We start from the raw sequence: 19,871 nt of genomic DNA on the forward strand, positions 1-19,871 counted from the left end.
GCATTATTTTATTTGTATTATTCTATTATTTTATTTGTATTATTACTTCTTTTTACAGATGGGGAAAATGAGCAAAACTTAACAGACAGGTTAAATGACTTGTTCTGGGTTGCACAAGCTATTAGGTAGCTGAGCTGAAACTGGAATCCAGGCAGTATGACTTCCAAGCTCTCATCATGTTTTTAAAATGACTTGATTGAGATATAAATTCACACAGCATACAATTCACCCATGTAAAGTGTACAGTTCAGTGGTTTTTACTATATTCAGAGACCATCACCACAATCTAACTTTAGAACATTTTCATCACACCAAACGAAACTCCAAATCCATTGGCAGTCACTGCCCTGCCCCTGTCTATCCCCGAGTCCCTGACAACCACTAATCTACTTTCTGTCTTAATGGATTTGCCTATTCTGGACACTTCATATGAAGGGAATCATATTGTATGTGGTCGTTGACAACTGGCTTCTTTCTTGTAAGCATAAAATTACCCACTTTGTAGCATGGATCAGTACATCATTCCTTTTTATGGCTGAATATTATTCCAGTGTATGGATATACCACATTTTGTCTGTCTAGCCATCCGTTGACAGGTATTTGTTTGTTTCCACTTGAGAACTTTTACTCTCAGCCTCTACAGTCTACTGCCTTTAATGCCGTTTCAGATCTGCAAAGGTTCCAAAGCACATTCACAGCCTGATCTTTCAACGCTTCCTACTCACACTGGTATTATCACTATTTAAATTTTTTTATTTCTATTTTAGAAAGAAGATAACAAAAAGGTAGCAAGGTTAATTGATTTGCCCAAGATCACATAACCATGAAGGTTGAAATAAGAACTCAGGTCTTCTGACTCCCAGTCTCAGGCTCTTTCTCCTGCACTGATCTGCACATCTGTTGCTCTTTCGATGAGACCCTAAGTCCTCTATGGACATGGTCTTCCCACACGCCATGTGATTCAAGCAGAGCTGTCAGTCAAGGAAGAATCCCAGCCTGTTCTTGAGAAATGGCGTGTTTCTTAGGCTGATGGAGGCTCGAATGTTCACCCTATTGCCCCAGTCCTGGTGCCCTCCTGGCACCGCAGCCTGCAGCTGCCCAGCTGTACCCTGTGTGGGACCTTGGCTGGGTCACAAGTTCACAAGTAGCTCTTCTTAAGAATTGGTTGCTTTCTCCAGAAACTACCCAATATCATCAAACATCTCCCTTGAGGAAGATCCTAGTATCCAACCCAAACTGCTCACACGAGCCACTCCTGCTGCCCAAAGCACATGTCAGGGCCCTCTCTGTGGAAGAACCTGGCTCCTCCTTGGGCAGGCTTGATACTCTGCAGGATGACAAGTCTAGTGATGAGGTGTTGAGTCTCTGGTCCAGAGGTCTGCTCAGTGCTGGCCTTGGCACTCAGTCGTGCAGGGCTTTCTGAGGGTGACCTCCAAACCATGCCAAAGGCCTGGCCTCTCAGCTTTCAAACACAGCTGCTGAGACTTCTGGTGGGGTTGGGGTAGAAGGGGAAGAGGATGAATGATGATGATGATGATGGTAAGCATTTAGGAATGCTTCCTCACACTTAGGAAGCATTTACCATATACTAGGAATTCCCCTGAACATTTTGTAAATTCATTTATTTAATCCTCATAACAACACTTTGACGTGGTGTACTATTACTATTTGCATGTTAAAGATGGGGGAACTGAGGCATAGAGAAGTCAAGAAACTTGTCCAAGGTTCACATAGCTAATGGTAGCAGACTTGAGATTTGAGATCGGGCAGGCTGGCCCCAAGAACTTGCTCAGCCCCCACACTGCGCTGGCTCACTATTGCCCAGCAAGGGAGACGCTGGGGCCGCACTGGCCCATGTGGGTAATCACTGGTCAAGGGATTTTCTCCTGGAGCAGCACCAGGAAAGATAGCTCTGAAAAGCTCGGGAGGTGTGATGGCAGGCTCGGCCGCTCCAAAGACTGCAGCCCTCTGAGGTCACATGGAGGCCGCACCTGTCCTCTTCCCTTTGCGCCTCTCTGTGCTTGACTCCTCTGTCCCATCTGCTGTCACGAGCACTGTGGTTTTGTAAATGCACTCAGCCCTGTCCAGAAAGGCCTCCAACTTGACATGCCTTAAACCAAACTTACTGCCTTTCACCACAACTGCAGGCAGATGGCCTGCAACCAAACTGCGGACCACCCCCTAGCCCCCAGCGCCCCAGCTGGGGCCTTTGGAATCCCTCCCTTCCTTGTTCCAGTCTCCATGTGTGTGAAATTAGGAGACGTTCTACCAACCTACGGTTGTTGTGATGATTAAGTAAAATACTCCACAAAATGGCTTGGCAAGAGCCAGGCACACAAACATTGAGTAAATGCTGGTAACAACAACAAAAACAACTTTTCCCTTTGTGTTGACAGCAACCCAATTCCTTTGGTTCCAAGATATAATATGGTTGGAACTTTTCTGACTGTTCTGTTTCCTCCCTCTGGGGTGTTTAGGGCTAGTTCTCGGGGTGGTGGAGCTGTCAGTAGACAACACTGTGGCAAAGGACTGTCTCGGCTTGGGGCTCAGAAGAGGGCTCCAGGCTCAGCAGGAAGCTAGAGTATAAATCAGGACACAGAGTGGACTGTCTGGACAGAGGGGGCTGCTCTGGGAGACGTACCTTCCCTAGACAGTTTTGACTATCTAATAATAATAATAAAAGCCAACATTTGCTGAGGGTTTGCCCACTGCCAGTGATCTCTAAGTATTCCATGGATTAGCTCAGTTAACCCTCACAACAACCCTACAAAGTAGATGCTCTTATTATCTTCATTTTACAGATGGGGAAACTGAGGCACAGAAAGGTTTAAGTAATGGGAAGGCTGGGCCTTGAATCCACTCAGTCTTGCTCCAAAGTCTATGCTCTTGAGCCCTGTGTTAGGCTGTCTCTTACCTACCATGTGCCAAGTATACATACAAGGTCCTCCTCATTTGTGTGGATATCAGCTCAGCCTGCTTGTGGATAGAGACAAGACTACCTCGTTTTCCTCTCAGCCCTCCTCCATACGTTCTCCCCCCACTGTACACACTCATTCATATCTGTGGCTGTCTTCTGTTCTTTACCCAATCCAGATCTCACAAAGGTAAACAGGATACCCACCACCTCCTCCATGAAGCCCTCCCTGACTAAACACAGCTCACAATGAACTTTCTTCCCTCTGATTTTCCATAGTCCCCTAATCGAGCTCTTCCTTATAATACTTTATGTTATAACATAGCCATTTAACATGGCAACAATTATTTACCTAATTCTAATGAGGGAAAAACAAAACCAGGAAATGGTGACGTGACTTTCCCAAGGGCGCATAGCAGTTCAGTGATGGAAATGGGATTGGAGTTAAGTGATCTCCTCACTACAGGATACTGAATGCCTCATTGTCTGGCCCAAGTTGTATTAATAACCGAAAGATTCTCTTAGCATAATTAAGATATTTATGAAATTTCGTCCTTGATGTCTCAAAGGACTCTGTGCCTTCTCAGAGCTCAGATGTCACAGGTTACAAACTGGCTTCCAGGTAGCCTCAGCAGCACACTCCCACCACAGACCCTGGGCTCCTGCTGGCAATGGGCTACATGCTGGGGAAATCTCTCTGGCCCTGCTTCTAGGTAACCCTCCTACATCTCCAAAACACTTGTGGTACAGAGGACAAGTTTCCAACAGTGGAAGAATGTGTGGGAAGGCACACACACACACACACACGCACACACACACACACTGAACAGGCTGTTGATGTTAGTAAATATCATTTCCTATTTCTGCAGATGTATCCTTCTTCTCTTCTTGGAAGGGGCCTTGGGAAAATTAGAATGGAGTGATGAGTCAAGATGTAATTTAACAACAGTCCCAGGAAAGTGTGGTATCTCATTCTTAAAGAGGAGAAAATCTAACTATATTTAGGGTTGCTAAAGGGACTTGTGTGGGAGCCTACCCCAAGTAATCATAGGTTTTTTTTAAATTATGGGGCTTTCCATCTCCACTCATTGAAACCAGAATGTCTCCTAAATATTTTTCTTTCCCATGAAAAGCATCATCACACACAGCAGTCTCTTTAGTGAAGTATTGTGGGGCTTATGTTGGAAGGACTAAGGCAAACAACCAGTTTCTGTGACAGCGAGTGAAAAATGGTTTCCAGGACGCTTCCTTCATAGTAATACCTCTTCGCAAAATGCATGCATACAAAGCAGACTTTCTTTCACATGATTACTAAGAATTCTGCACTTACTTTTTAGGTTGTCACCACTGGGAAGGAACAACTAGATTTTGAAACAGGACCAAAGATATTTGATTTGCAAATTTATGTTCAGGACGATGTTGGTGTCACTGACCTGCAGGTCCTAACTGTCCAGGTAACAGATGTGAATGAGCCGCCTCAATTTCTAGGCAACTTGGCAAAAGGTAAGATACACCTAGGTGTGCAATGCAGCCCAGACGGTGCCTCAGGGGGGACCCTGGGGAAAAGAGAAAAACAGCAAAGTTAATACACAAGCAGCTGTTCCCTGCAAAAGGCAGCTGCTTAATGAGCAGGGAACAAATGAAATGTCCTCCAGCCTAGGAGTCCCATGATAATGCCCAGCAATGTACAAAGTCCTTCACAGCCATGGTTTCTCTTGGGTGTCTCCCAGTCCCGGGGAAGAAACTGAAGCTTGGCAACTGAAGCTTGGATCATTCTGGAAAAAGCTGGGCTAAGCTCGTCAGGCTCATCACTGTGTACTGGTCATTGACTGACCTGTTCATTCTCCCCGTGGACGCTGACCCCTGGTGTGTCTGGGATCCTGTAGAGCAGGGACCAAACGTGTAAGAGCATAGGGTAATTTCCCTGAGTGATCTCCCCCAGCCTCATGGCTTTGAACGATATTCATACCGACAAGCTCCAAGTCTATGGGGTTAGCCCAGGTCTTCCCCTGAACTTCTGACTCAAATATCCAAGTATCTTACCTAACATCTCCTCTTGGATATCTAATAGACAGCTGTGATATTGTGATTTATAATAAGAAATGTATAGTTGGTCTTCCTTTTGTTCCTGACACAAAGCTCCTAAAACCCTTGGATTTCCTGTGATGAGAGTCATAAAGTTATCTTTTGTTATGTTAATGACATGACATTTGAAATGCCCCTAGGTCACCTAAGTATGGCAGTTGTGACCAGTGGAACCAAGCATGTGTTTAGAGGGTTGGAACTTTCAGTCCCCCAACACACACACACTCCCACCCACCCCCACCACCACAGGAGGGGAGAAGGGGTAGAGATTGAGTTCAATTACCAACGGGCAGTGATTTAATCAATTACACCCCTGTATTGAAGCCTGCATAAAAACCGAAAAGGGCGGGTTTGGTGGAGATTCAGGGAGAGTGGTGTGCCCAGAGAGCGTGGAAGCTCGCCGCTCTCTCCCTGTGTTGTGCCCTGTGTATCTCCTCCCTCTGGTTATATCCTTTTATAAGAAACCAGTGACCTAGTAAGTAAAAGATTTCGCTGAGGTTGGGAATTCCCTCTAGCAAAGTAATTGAACCCAAAGAGGGGGTTGTGGGAAACTCAGATCCGTAGCTGGTAGGTCAAAAGCACAGGTGACAACCCGGACTTGAACTGAGTTGAATGGTAGAACACCCAGCCGGTGTCAGAGAATTGCTTGGTGGTGTAAGGAAAACGTCCACACGTTGGAGTTGGTGTCAGAATATGACATCTCATACTTAATGTTCCTCAACCAAACCCTTGACTCCCACTCAACCCCCCTGATGCCCACCATCCCCACCCAAAGCTGCTTCTCCTGTCTTTCCCATTTTAATTAATGGTTATTCCATCCGTCCAGTTGCTGGGATCCAAACTTTGAAGTCAGCCTTGACTTCTCGCTGTCTTTCACACCCAACTTCAAATCCTTTAGTAAATCTTGCCAACTTCTAAATCTACGCAGAGTCCGACTGGTCCCCGGCTTTTCCACCACTACCTCCGTGGTGCAAGCCACTCGTCCTGTCTCGCCCGGATTACTGCCACGGCCCACTCATTGGGCTCTCTGCTCTGCCCTGACCTCTGCTACTGATTCTCCATACAGCAGCCAGAGGGGTCCTGTTCACTATCAGTTAAATTGAGAAATTCCTCTGCTTGAAACCCTACAAGAAACTTCCCATCTCACTCAGAAGGAGAGCCCGAGTCTCCTTAAAGCCCCACCAGGTCTGGCAAGCCCACAGGACTCTCAGCCCCCGCATACCCCATGCCCCAGCCCCGCTCCCGCCAGGGCGTTTCCCACACATCTCCCCACCACCACTTCTGCTCTAGCGGTCCTGGCCTGCTCACCGATCTGTGAGTGCTCCAGGCACAGCCCTAGCTCAGATGTAAGACGCCTGGGTTCGAATTTTGATTCTGTTACTTACCAGCTGAGACAACCTCATAACGCCTCCTTATTGATAAAAGTGGAGAAAATGACAATACATTCTTTCTAGGGCCACTGTGAAGATTAAAGCAGAAAACATACGCTCAGTCCTCGGCACAATGCCTCAAAGAAGAGTGAGTTAATGTTAACCTTGTCAGTCATGTGTCAGGCACAGATTCTCAGAAGGAAAGATGCCAGAGCAGAGAGAGAGCATGGCGGCCCCTCAGGCAGGGCGGGTGGTGCCAAGCGGGGCTGCCTGCTCCTCCCTCCCCTGACAGCCAAGAACCCTGAGGTAGATGAAATCAATATTTGGTCCCTTCTTGGAGCCTTTGTAGCCCTCTCTCCCCGATTATTCCATCTCTCTCTATTTCACTGTCAGGCCTCATTTTAGGGACTCATTTCTGCTGAGATGCTAAATGCACTTCAAGGGATGACCTCAGCTCAGCTTAGGAGCAATTTACACTGAAGAGGATCTGGGGCATGGAGCAGCCTCCCCCTGGCGGTTCCTACCTGTGGTTATGTTCCAACTCTGCTCTTATCACTTCCCTCTCTCCCGCTAAACAACAGCACCCTGGGTCACTTCTCATTGGAGGAAACATGGGAAGACTTGGTACCAGCTTGGCCCACCTAGAATTTTATTAATTCCCGTAAACGGACCCACTCCTGCAAGTCGGCCCTTATTATTGCTGCCCCCTCTTTCCCACGATGCTTGATTTCCTTGGCCATGTTTGGTTTCCTTTGGCTGCCCTGGTTTTGGAAATCTTGTTTGCTTCATTTAACAAAATGTTTCTTATTCCACTATGGTTGTGGCTGTAGGTCTAAGCCTCTACATCGTGGAAGGAGCAAACCCTGGATTCATTTACCAGGTTGAGGCCTTCGATCCAGAAGACACAAGTCGAAACACACCCCTCAGTGTAAGTTTCCGTGTTAAACTAGAGAAGGGCTTCTCCACATTGCCTTCGACTCAGGAGCCTAGTGTCCTGGCAGGGAGAGCTTGGGCACTGGCAATGGGAGGGATATGCTGCCCACTGCCAAAGCGTAGAGGGCAGGGGAGGCTGGGATGGACACGAGGGCTCTGGAGAAAGACACCCCAGACTGGACTCTTGGCTCTGTGTGATCTTGGACAAGGTCTTAACCTCTCTGAGCTTCAATTTTTTTCATCTGAAAAAATGGAAGAATAACAGCACCTGACAGAGTAGGGGGGATTGTAAGTATTAGAGAAGGAATGTAAAGCCACTTAGCACAATCTCTGGTGTATTGAAATTGCTCAATATTTCTTAATTCTAAGATGATAAAAATCCAGCTATATTATTTTTAAAATAAGCATAAAATGCATACTCCAGAGACAGGCATTTACAATTCCTTTTCAGAGATAAAGCCAAGCTGCTTAGAGCCAACAAGAGAGAGAGAGAGAGAGAGAGAGAGAGAGAGAGAGAGAGAGAGAGAGAGAGAGATTGAGACCCAGGAATTCCAAAGACAAAGAGGAATTCCATAGAGAAAGCATGAGATTGGGTCCTGGAAAGTTTCCTCATGGTTTAGTCTGAGACAGCTGATCTCTCTTCTCTCCCTTTCTAATTGGTTCCCTTGATGGAGCTGCCCGCTGAGCTCTTGTAACCACCAAACCTCAGGCAAAAAAGCCTCTTGGCCTTCCTGGGCAAAGCTGCTCCAGCGCCTCCTCTGCCCACTGACGTGGCCTTGTGCACCCACCTTGTGCAGCTGAGCAGCCCAGGGAGGAGAGAATAATGCCACTGGATTAACCTTGGAGCAGGCAATGTTCCTACAAACGCCACCTTCTAGAGAAGAGAAGACTTGAAATGTAACACTCAGGGGATTGGCAACACCAGGCGGCTGTTTCTGCTGTTTGCTGCGTGATTTGCTGCTTCAATGGGATTACTTATTCTAACGAAGGAAGTAAGCCTCGGGAATAAACTCCAGGACCAATATAATATGGTCTACAGGGTTTGAATAAAAGCTGTTTAAGATTATTGGACACATCTTAAATTAGGGAATAGTCTGTTATTATTAGAAGATAATCCTTCTGTCAAAAAACAAAAACAACTGTTGACAAATCCAAAGGCACTGGAGAGAAAAGGGGGAGACTTTATTCAGGTAACAGTTTGCAGACTGTGGAGTCAGCCTCTGGCCAACCTTGAAAGCATGCTTTTTAAAGACAAATGGAAGGCTGCATTTTATAGAGAAAATTTCCACCCTGGTTCCCAATTGGTCCAATTTTATGCAAATGAGGAATCCAAATTGCCCACTTCTGTTAGTCCAAATCACACAGTCCTGATTTGTTGTCATTATGAGCTCTGATTGGTCGTCAGGGAGCTGCTGTGATTGGTCAGTAAAGATGCAAATGAAGAGATAGCTGCATGGTTCTGATTGGATGGGGCAGGTCTCAGTCCATTAATTAAAAGATGAAACTGGGAACTCTCTTATAAGGGTCAACATAGGAGCACAGTGCGGGAGGTTGAAAGCTCAGTCTGAGATTCTTCCCGGTATACAAAGTATGTGTGCAGATGGACACTAGATTCTTATTATTTATAAACTATGGGCCCTCAGTTGGCTGTGGGGTGTCTAACTCAGCAGAGAAATTCCTTCTTGGCGTTCACATCAAATCAATCTTTCTTCTTGGGATACACAACCCCTTTATTCATTGAAGATTCAATTTGCATGAATAAGTAAATGAATATGCAAACAAAGGATCCCTGCTATGTGCTAAGAGCGATAATAGGTGCTTTAAATTCATACTTATTAATAACATACTTGTTATATCAGTTACTAATGTGTTTGTCTGAAAATAATAGAAAACTTAACCACAGTGGTAGATATGAGGTTGAGGTTTTGGTTTTGTTGTTTTCAAGAAGTCCAGAGGCAGACAGGCAGGCAATCCGGAGCTGGCACAGCCGCTGCCCTCAGAAACCTGGGCTCTTTCTATCTTTCTGCTTTTCCATCCAGAGCAGTTTGGATTTATCCTCTTTGTCTTCACCTCAGGATTACAAGATGGCTGCTACGCCTCCAGCCTTTACCTCTAAGTTCCAGGCAGGAAGGACAAGAAGAAAACGAAAACAGGAAGGGGTACAGGGTGAAGGGGGCAGACCAACTCAGATTGTCCCTTTTTTGGTAGGAAAACAAAGACCCTCCTGGAAGCCCTACTCAAAGGACTTCTTACTTCTCACTGTCCAGAACTGTTTCCTATGGCCACTGTTGCTTGATAGTGACCAGGGGAAAAGAGATTTTGGATGGAGATTAGGACAGCAACTCAAAGTATGAAACCTCACATGTACATTTAGTTCATTTCAACATTCACCAAGAATCCACTATGTGTCAGGTTCTCTATTAGATATTTTGGATACAATGATGAATAAGACACATCTTTGTACCTCAAAAAGTTTAGTCTGGGTGGGAGACAGTCATGCATACACCAAATAATTATAATTTAATAAGATCATTACTGTAAAGTTTGTACGAGACTCAATGGGGGCAAAGTGGAAGGAATCTCAGGTGTGAAGAAAAATATTTTTAAATCTTCATTTTTAATATATTTCCAAATTATGCAGAAGGAATAAGGTCATGGACCCTTTATAAACACCTCCTAGATCAGGTTGTTCCTGTCAGATGAAGGGAAGCTATCCAGGTAGGGAACCAATGCAGCAGGTGTTGCTCCCTTAAAAAACAATGTGCCATGGAAAGAGGGCTGACAGCAGCTAAAAGGGTGTGGGACCTGTGGAACCTGCAACGGGTGGCTGCCACTGTGGCTTCTGCAGTGCCTTTAGGAGGTGTTTGGGAAGGGCACACTTCCAGTTGCAGCAGAAAGTATTAATGAAGTATTTAACATGTGGGGGTGGCCGGTTAGCTCAGTTGGTTAGAGCTCGGTGCTCTTAACAACAAGGTTGCCAGTTCGAACGCGGAATGGGCCACTGTGAACTGCGCCCTCCACAACTAGATTGAAACAACTACTTGACTTGGAGCTCATGGGTCCTGGAAAAACACACTTAAAAAAAAGTATTTAACATGTGTGCTAGAAGTAACAGCTGCAGAGAAAGTCAACAGCCAGCCTGCAGGAGCAGGGAACATAATCTAGAATGAACCTATCTCAGACTGGAAAAAGGTAATAAGTTTAGGAAGTAACATATGATGGCCTTTGTACTTCCACGTTTTATCCTGGGCCCTTTGGGGTATTAAATGACATGTTTTGCCCTGTACAAGGAGAAAGGAGATGGGTTAATTTGCTATTGACCAAACCTGTTCTTCTCAACCTTGGTTGTAAACTGAAAGCACCAGAGGACCTTAAAAAAGAAGCACAGATGTCTGGGTCCCACCCCCTAAAAGTCTGAAGTGGTCATCTTACCTGGTGGGTTCCAGGAGTCACCTTGCTGGTGGCAGCCACTAGAGGAGGAAGTATGAATGAAAACTAGTTCTAGGACACTGCCAGAAATCCCAATTCCTTTAACATGACAAATCCTACAACCATTATCCGGCTTAATGGAGTGAAATTGTGTCACAGATAATGTAAAATTGGGGCTAATGCAGAAACCACTGGTATTTGCTTCCTTCTTTTTAGAGAAAGTTAAAGAGCATGTGGTACATAGTTGGGACCAGAACTTCTCAATAGACCTGGAGTGCGAGCCAAAAAGCAGTGCTATGTATGAACTTTAAATGTTCCAGTAGCCACATTAAAAAAGTAAAATGAAACAGGTGAAATTAATTTTAATAGTTTATTTAACCCAATATATCCAAACTATTATCATTTCAACATCTATAATCAACATAAAAACGATCCATGCAATATTTTAGATCCTTTTTTTCATAGTAAGTCTCTGACTCATTGTGTATTTCACACATGCAGCTCGTCTCATCTTCCAGACTAGCCACACTGCGAATGCTCAGTAGTCACAGGAGCTCATGGCTAGTGGCTTCTGTTTTGGCTGTCCCAGGTTTAGACCAGCTTCAGCTCCCCCTCCCTGTACACCCTCTGTACTGTGATGGGGCGAAGGTGGGGCTCAGGATATAAATACGTGCAGGAGGGTCTGTATGTGACCAATTATAGTTACCGCCATTTCTTCCCTGGGCCCTCTTTCCTTGCCCTTTCTCCATTTCCTGAAGGAGGCTCCATGAGCCCCACTCCCGTCCCACCCACTCCCACTCTCCCTCCTCCCCCTCTGCTTGCCAATGGCCACCAGGACTGCCACACAGCCTTCTCCTCAGAGACTCTACACGTTAATCAGTTTTGCAGCTGGAGGCAAAGTGATTTAGTGCAGCCCTTCCTCCATTAAGGGGCTTTCTCTTGGCCTTTCCATTAGGGAAGGACTTTTGCATAAAGCGAAATGTGCTTTGTCTTCACCAGGGCAGACAAAGGATTAAATTAAAAGAGCCATGACCTTGCTAGTAGCTGGGCTATCGGGAGGTCAACAGGGAAAGTAATTTTCTCTCTGCCTCCATCTTGGTCATGGTTCTGAGAAATGGCAGCAAGTTGTGACTTTTAATCTTCCTGGGACTAAAGTAATTGCCATGGGATGGGGTTTTTTAGTCCTTTGAGCACCCCATATTTCTGGGCCTTGCCTGGGCCACGTAACTCTAGTGAGGATCGAGGTCTCTGACCCAATTCCTGCTCATCCCCTTCTACTGTGCTCTGGAAAATTCTGTCGTTGGTGTCCCATCCCTTTTCTTTCCTGAGTGACAGTGCCCTTTCTCCTCCCCAGGCACCTCCACCCCCCCCACACACACACAGATGTACACCCATTCAGGGCCCCCCCATCCCACCCCACCCCACCCCATCTGCCTGCTAACTCAGGAACTACCACTGGGAGCCTTTGCAAAGTGCATTCTGCTCTAGGTTCTTGTTAAAATGCTCAAGAAATGAGAAAGCAGTGGTATTGGACAACTCCCATTCCAAATACATCACCACTGACCGTTCATTGGGAGAGACACTTTCTCAAATAGACGGGGATCATTGTCCTTAAGTGAAGGCTGAATTAAAGAACGGGACCCAGACTGGTTATAAAGAAAGAATGACGGAATAGAAGAGGACAGGATCTGCAGCTTTATCAGTAAAGGATGACATATCTACAGCGTTTTGCATTTATAAATGTGGCTCTTTTAAAAACATCAAATATTTACCTACAACCCACTTAGCTCACCCTGATAACAATACAATACAAGCCTGAGCCAAGTTAAGGGCTTGCAGTAGGTTTTCTTGTTTTTGTTTCTCCCCCTAGGCAGCCTTCCTTCTCAGTCCCGTCTCCCATCTCCCATCTCTGAAGTGGGATTGGGGTGGGATGGAGGGAAAGAGAGGAATGGAGGCTTTTATCAAATACTCAGGTTACACTGACAAATATAATGGGAATGTGGCATCACATTTATAACTTATGACTGCCGGGTTGGAAGATGGCTCCTGTGCTGTTGGCCCTCTGGTGGGTCTGGGGCACGTTCTCAGTGGCTCTTAGTAATAGGCACTCCCTGGACCTGGGAGGAAAATAAGGGTCCTTTCTTCACTCTGGAAACTTGGCTGCTCTGTTCTTAGGAGAGAGGAGGCTGAATTCCTGTCGCTCAATTCCACTGCAGGCCTGAAAGCAACTGATGGCTGCAAACCGGCACAGGTGGAATCATTGTGTGCCTGTGACTCCAACTGCAGTGGGGGAGCTGGCCCGGAGGTGGCGCCCTCCCCAGGGAGCCTGACATTTCAGGAAATTGGGCCAGCTCCCTCTCACCCTCCTTCCTCCCTACACCAATGGCACCGTAAAGAGTGAATGGGGCAGGAAGCATGGCTCACCGTCTTCCACACTGAGGCTTTTGTGTCTGTGAGCAAACCGCAGCTGCCAAGGGGCTGCAAGCAGAGAAAGCTGGGGTGGTGGTAAAGGAATATTCCCAGCAGGGAAACTGGAGAGCTTGTCTGACAAGCATTTGTTAACGGAATTGATCTGATTACTCAGGACTTTTCTTAGCCAGTGCTGGAGTAGAGAGGGGCTGCAGTCGCTTTTCATTCTATTTAATTTCTGTTTTCCAAGAGTGAATATCAAGGGAGCAGCTTTGATTAAACAAGCCTTTAAAAAGGGGGAGAGAATGCCAGGTTTTACAGAAAGCTTTCTGAGTTGCTGGCAAATGGCCACATGACACAATATTTTTAGTCTATGGATATTATCTCCTTTCTAAGTACAAAACTGCTTTTCCCATTAACACAAGCTCGCAGATTCAGGGATAAAGGAAATTAGCCTGGCTCTAAAAGAAAAACAATCAGGATTCCAGGAAATCAGCCTCTTAACAAAAGCTAAGAAGAAATTCCCCATGTTCCTAGTTCTGCAGTTTTACCCTTTCTATCTGGTGCTGTTTCTTTTTTCTTTCTTGTAGGCAAATTGGAGGTTTCAAGACTAACATTACCAAATTCAAACAGATTTTTTTTCGAAGTTTGGCAAGACTTTGTTGTTGCCTTTTTAAAGATTTTAAAGATTCTTTAAGGTGGGAATGCTGATCTCAAATGGGAAATAGGCAAGAGGGAAACCCCACCATTTAACATTTAACAACTATTTATTGAGCATCTATTATGTGTTAGGCAGCAGGGATATAGCAGTGAATAAAATGAAGCCCTTTCCCTCTTGGATTTACATTCTAACTGGACAATAGTAGCTAACATACATTGAGGGCTTAACTGTACCAGGTATTCTTCTAGAACTTTACATGATCACCCATGGGACGTGCCCTATTATTATGACTCTTTGTTGCACAAGCTCTCACATCTGGAAAGTGGTAGAATCAGGATTCAGACTCCGCAGTCTGGTTCCAGAGCCACTGCACTGAACTCGCCTGTCCCAGGTGATGACTCTTACGTTCCAGCTGGGCCGTATAGTCCTCCTGCTCCCATCACAACCTATGTTTATGCCTCTCAGAGCTCTTCTACCACATCTTCTTTGTATGTTCCCTAAGTTGACCATAAGCGTTTGGAGAGGGAGGCATGTCTGTCATCTCTGCATTTCAAGACCTTGCAATGTTGCGGACCACCCAGAACAGGGGAATTATTTTAGAGAGCATTTCAAAACACACATGGAAGGATATCCCCACTCAGGAGCATGTGGTAAATGCCCCCTGGCGTCTATAAATTCTGCCATTCCATTGCATCCAACTTGAGCCTCTGATCTACGGCTACGTGGGGATTCGCTACAGGGAAAGCTCTGCTCAACGACATGGGCTGCTCTGTGTGAAGTTCCCACAGGAGCTGCTCCTCTTGGCCCTCTGGGTGGATCTGGGGGGACGTTCTGATTGGTCTTTAGAGTCATTGGCACTCCCCGGACTTGGAAGGAAAACAAGGGTCCTTTTTTTTTTTTTCAAAGATTTTATTGGGGAAGGGGAACAGGACTTTATTGGGGAACAGTGTGTGCTTCCAGGACTTTTCCAAGTCAAGTTGTTGTCCTTTCAATCTTAGTTGTGGAGGGCGCAGCTCAGCTCCAGTCGCCGTTGTTAGTTGCAGGGGGCGCTGCCCACCATCCCTTGTAGGAGTTGAACTGACAACCTTGTGGTTGAGAGCCCGCACTCTGTCTGAACCACCCTGGAGCCCAGCGGCAGCTCATTGACTTCATTCTAGTTGCGGAGGGTGCAGCTCGCTGGCCCATGTGGGAATTGAACGGACAGCCCCGTTACCCAGAGCTCGTGCTCTAACCAACTGAGCCACTCATCTGCCCCCAACAAAGGTCCTTTTTTCCCTAGTCCACTGCTGCCCAGGCAGTGAGCTCGAGTTGATGAAGGCGTGGGATTTAAACATTGCACTCTGAGTGCTGTCAAGGTGCTTATACAATTTGGGGGTGCTGGGAGAAAGGTGCTCTTTGGCATTGCCCAAATATTTCCTCCCAAAAAAGGGTAGGAACTGCCAAAATGACCAGCAAGAAAGACTTAGTAAAATAACCGCCTACAGTAGAGTGCTGTGCCATCATTAACCAACCGGCCTGTAAAACAAGATTTAAGAATATGGGGAAATGCTCAAGCTATAAAGGAAAAGAAAAAGATATTATAATTTTGATTAGAAAATCATCCCAATTTTTTGGAGGGTGTATGTTTGCCTAGAAAAGAACAGGTTCTCCCCCAAAATGATGAGATTTTATAGGTGACTAACTATTGAGTTTCTTTTTTATACTTTTCTGTCTTTCCCATATTTTTTGTAATACGTATGTTCATTACAACTAGGAAAATGTTATAATAAACAGAAGGTAAACACTTTTAAAAATGGTTTAAAGACCTTACCTTGGCCCCAGCGGAGACCTTTCGTCTATTTTCTGTGCACCCTCTCCTCTCCGATGCGGAGCTCAGCTGCGATCACAACATAGCAAATCACTGGGTTGGAAGCATTGGCTGGTGTTTCCTCTGATTCTAGACTTGAGGGGCTGTGGCTCTGGTTGCAAAACCTCCATTGATAATCTGATCCAGAGATCTAAGGCCTTGAGGAGAGATTGTCCCTCAGCCTCGTAGGACATAATGAAACCTTCTAACCTGAGAGTCCTTAGGAACAAATGTATATACACATGTAAGCCTCGAGTGTACACTCATTTCACAATGTGCATTTGGATCTAATCCTCACAATAATATGGATGAGCAGTTGGTGATATCATCCCCAACAGGGGAAGAGACTTGTCCCAGATCCTGTGGTGAGAACCAGAACTTGAACTTAGCTCTTCTGATCCAGGCCCTTCCCCTGCATTGTTGACTCCAACATGGGAGCAAGGACGCGGTCATGATGAGTACAGGGTGGTCCTCCTCTGGGCTGGCCCTTCCTGGGCCGGGCCAATGAGCCTGTGTTCCTGTCACAGCAAATGGTGCTGGACAGGGACCCGTCAAGAGAGCTGGGCTGGGCACTACAAGCCAAGGAGGATGAGGACTTTCAAGTCCCCAAGATGTAAAAAGACTGACTAGTGGGCGCAAGGTCGAGCTCAGATTTCAAAACAGCCCTCTATGTCTCTAAACCAGATGCCTACTCGGACTCTGCTAAGTCTCATTCTCTCTCACTCTTGTCCCTCCCTTTGCCCTTCCATCATTTCAATGAATGATGCTTGTGCCCCCCTACATCCTCAGTTTTGTTAAGGGGAGGGACCAGGTCTCATTTCCTTTGGTATCACCCTATCACCTAATGCAGGGTAGCTGTGTTTAAACAGTGTTAGTTGAAGCCAAGACAGAATCAAAGCCAGACATCGTCCTGGGAAACAGAGTGAGAATGCGGTGACTGAGATATGGCGATGAGAGAGCGTCAGCAGCAGAATGCCTCGGTAGGGACCCTGTAATTGGTGCAGCTTCTCAGGGTGTGGCTGATCAGGGTCAGAGGCTCACCAACAGATCCGGAGGTTTCTTGGCTTAAGAACCAGTAAGTCTGAGAACTGCCCATGTGGGCCTCATCCTAAAGCATCAAGAATGTTCCATGGGCTAAGAATATAAAATGGGAAATGAACAAACTTGTCTCCTGGGGAAAGATGCTTAGTTATGTTCTTTTTTTCCTTGTTTCTTAGTACTTCCTGATTTCTCCCACAAAGAGCTTCATAATGTCTGCTAATGGGACCCTCTCCTCCACAACAGAATTTGACTTTGAAGCGGGAAACAACAGGTAGCCTTTGTCAATGACCTTGCTTGAAGTTCCATTTATCTGAGGTTCGAGGAATAGACAGTGCAGCCTGAGGGCAACTAGGGAGGACCCGAGCAGTTTGCTGCCTTCCTGCCAAGTGCAGGGGGCAGTGAACCCCAAAGGGGAAGAGGGCATAAGGCAGTTATCTGGAAGGCCTCTGTCCCCATCCAAAATCTATCCTTAGATAAGAAGAGTGAACATGTAGGAGAGGGCCCCCAAAGCACCTGGAGGCCTGCCTCAGATGCCCTGCTAGCCCAGTAGAGGCAGCTGTCGGAGCTGTTTGCTAACATGAAAGCAGCAGGGTAGAGGGGAGCAGGCCTCTGAGAAAAGACGTGGGCAGAGTCCTTGATTTGAGGATGAAAACACACAGATCTTGGGGTCAACCCAGGTTTGGCTCTGGGCTCTGCACCAGGTGTGAGAACCTGGGCGAGTTACTTAATCCATGGCAGTCTCGGTTTCCTCACATGGGCGCAATAGACACTTCGGCAGGATGTTGCGAGGAGGATGGCGATAAAGAGTGTGCAACAGGGAGGGCACGAGCAGTGAATGAGAACTACAGGGTGAGAAATGTGAGAGTGGGTTTCTAGAGACGGGGAAAGAAGCTTCGACATAGCAGTTCTGACCCTGCAGGAGCATCTGGAGGGGGTGACAGAAAGCGACAGACTTCTCCCTCCCCCCACCTCGCTTTTCCCCACCCCATTTTGAGGTTAGTGTCAGCAAAGCTTAATTCCCTCACTTGGGATGTTTCCTGACAGTTACCATCTCACCGTGGAAGTGACAGACAGCCAAGGGCTCAGAGCTTCCACATACCTGGAGGTGAACATTGTGAACATCAACGACGAAGCCCCGCGCTTTACCAGGTAGGCTTGGCGGGGGTCCGGGCTCCGTGGGCTGCAGGCACGTCTCTCCCCGGTGGCCGAGCCTCCTCGGACACATTTAATACAAGACAGAGGGGTGCCCTGCGCTGGCCTGGAGGAGAGGTAAGAGGTAAGGGATGTTCAGCGTCCTTTACCTGAGGAAACCTCTGGACTTCCATCTTCTCTCTCTGCCCCCCCTGCCTCTGCACCCCCACATTCACACGCACCACAGGATTGTGGGGACAGTGGGCAGGGGGAGGGCCAGACGTGATGCCCCTGGAGGGAGGCTTGCCAATGGGCTTATGGAGAAGGTAAATACAGTAGTCTTCCCTTAACCACAGTTTTGCTTTCCGTGGTTTCTGTTACTTGGGTCAACTGCTGTCCAAAAATATTAAATGGAAGATTCCAGAAATAAACAATTCATAAGTTTTTGATTGCACATGATTCTGAGTAGCGTGATGAAATTTCACAACGTCTGCTCCATCCCAGCTGGGTGTGAAGCACCCCTGTGTCCAGCGTCTCCACGCTGTGTGTGATCCCCTCCCCGTTAGTCACTGAGTAGTCGCCTGAGTTATCAGATCAAGTGTCATGGTAGCTCAGTGCTTGTGTTCATATAACCCTTATTTTACTTAATAATGGCCCCAAAGCACAAGAATAGTGATGATGGCAGCTTGGATATGCCAAAGAGAAGCCGTAAAGTGCTTTCTCTAAGAGAAAAGGTGAAAGTTCTTGACTTAATAGGAAAGAAAAAATGGTGTGCTAAGGTTGCTAAGATCTATGGTATGAACAAACCTTCCATCCATGAAATTGCCTAATTTATAATTACACTTTATCACAGCTATTTATGTATAGGAAAAACATAGTGTATGTAGGGTTGATACTATTTCTGGGGTTCTTGGAATGTATTCCCCATGGATGAGGGGGGACGACTGTGTAAGGCAGGTACCTTTATAATAGAGCGCTCCACACTAGTAATGGCAGAATCCTGGAGCCACATCATCAGCCAAGACTCCGTATAGCGCACTCTTAGAGCGTCACCCTCTCTGAGTGAGGGCAGGGCTCTCAGTGGAGCCTCAGGGGCCTGCCCTGCTGGGTGCTCTAAGTTCCTTCCTGCCATGGTGCACCCAGTAGAGGTCTAGCTGTGTCTGGCAGCTCCTGCGTCCAGCAGAGGTGAGGAAGGTAAATGAATGTGGTGGAGGCAGCCTGTGGAAATGTGCCTGGGACCGGGCCAGGCACAACAGGGAGAGCCACGCCTGTCAGAGATAGGGATTCAGGGGGGAAGATGGGATTCTGAGCTGGCTAGCATATGACCCTGCAAATAGCCTGGCTCACAAGGCTCTGCCTGCCTCAGTGGCTGAGGTGGAAGGAGTCAACCACAAGGAAACTGGCACAGTTACTTGCCTGGGGTCTTATCTGCATTAATGGCTCTGAATAAATTCAGCCTAGGAAACTCCACAACAAAAAGCCACCAGGACCCAGAACCAGGCAGAATGCTTGCAAAAGTATCCTGAGGTTGGGAGGCATGAAGGCCCCCCATTCCCAGGCTAACCTGTGCCATTTGGCGAAACACACCACAGTTGTGAAGCTCCTGTGTTTCACCGTGGTCTGCAGGGTGTTGACATAGAGCAAACAGCAGCAGAGCCACCCCGTGTAATATTTCCCACCAGTGCCTGTAACACTGATTAAGTTCAGAAGGATGATGCAGTACGTTGCTGCTGACAATTTCCTCCAGGAGCACAGGCCAGGCCATTCATAAAGCGTTGTGACATCTCAGCCTGGATTCAAACAGAAGCCTTGGCGCACTCAGCACTGTGGCTTCATCAGCGGCCCCCAGAGGAAGGTGATGCCTGTGGGGCTGGACTGACGTGCTCCGCAGTGCCCTCCCCCACCCCCAGTCTGTGAGGAGGGAAAGCAGGCTAGTGGGGTTGCAAAGGGGAAGATGACTTCTCCCACGGGGCAGAACTTGTAGACCATCTGGTTTGGACTATATCTTCCAAAATAAAGCAATTGATCTCAGCAGAAAGAGAACGTGGCCTT

At 46.8% G+C, this 19,871-nt stretch overlaps 1 protein-coding gene across 1 annotated transcript in view; it reads left to right on the top strand.

The window, feature by feature from the left end:
• Window positions 1–19,871, top strand: part of CDHR3 (cadherin related family member 3) — a 64,495-nt gene that overhangs the window by 12,462 nt on the left and 32,162 nt on the right. The window contains exons 3-6 of the mRNA XM_081079691.1: window positions 4,252–4,417; window positions 7,200–7,297; window positions 16,865–16,959; window positions 17,733–17,837. Of these exons, the coding sequence (XP_080935817.1) occupies window positions 4,252–4,417; window positions 7,200–7,297; window positions 16,865–16,959; window positions 17,733–17,837 (464 nt within the window). The remainder of the gene's footprint in view (window positions 1–4,251; window positions 4,418–7,199; window positions 7,298–16,864; window positions 16,960–17,732; window positions 17,838–19,871) is intronic.

This window comes from Rhinolophus hipposideros (assembly GCF_964194185.1).
Source record: "Rhinolophus hipposideros genome assembly, chromosome: 18".
NCBI lineage: Eukaryota > Metazoa > Chordata > Mammalia > Chiroptera > Rhinolophidae > Rhinolophus > Rhinolophus hipposideros.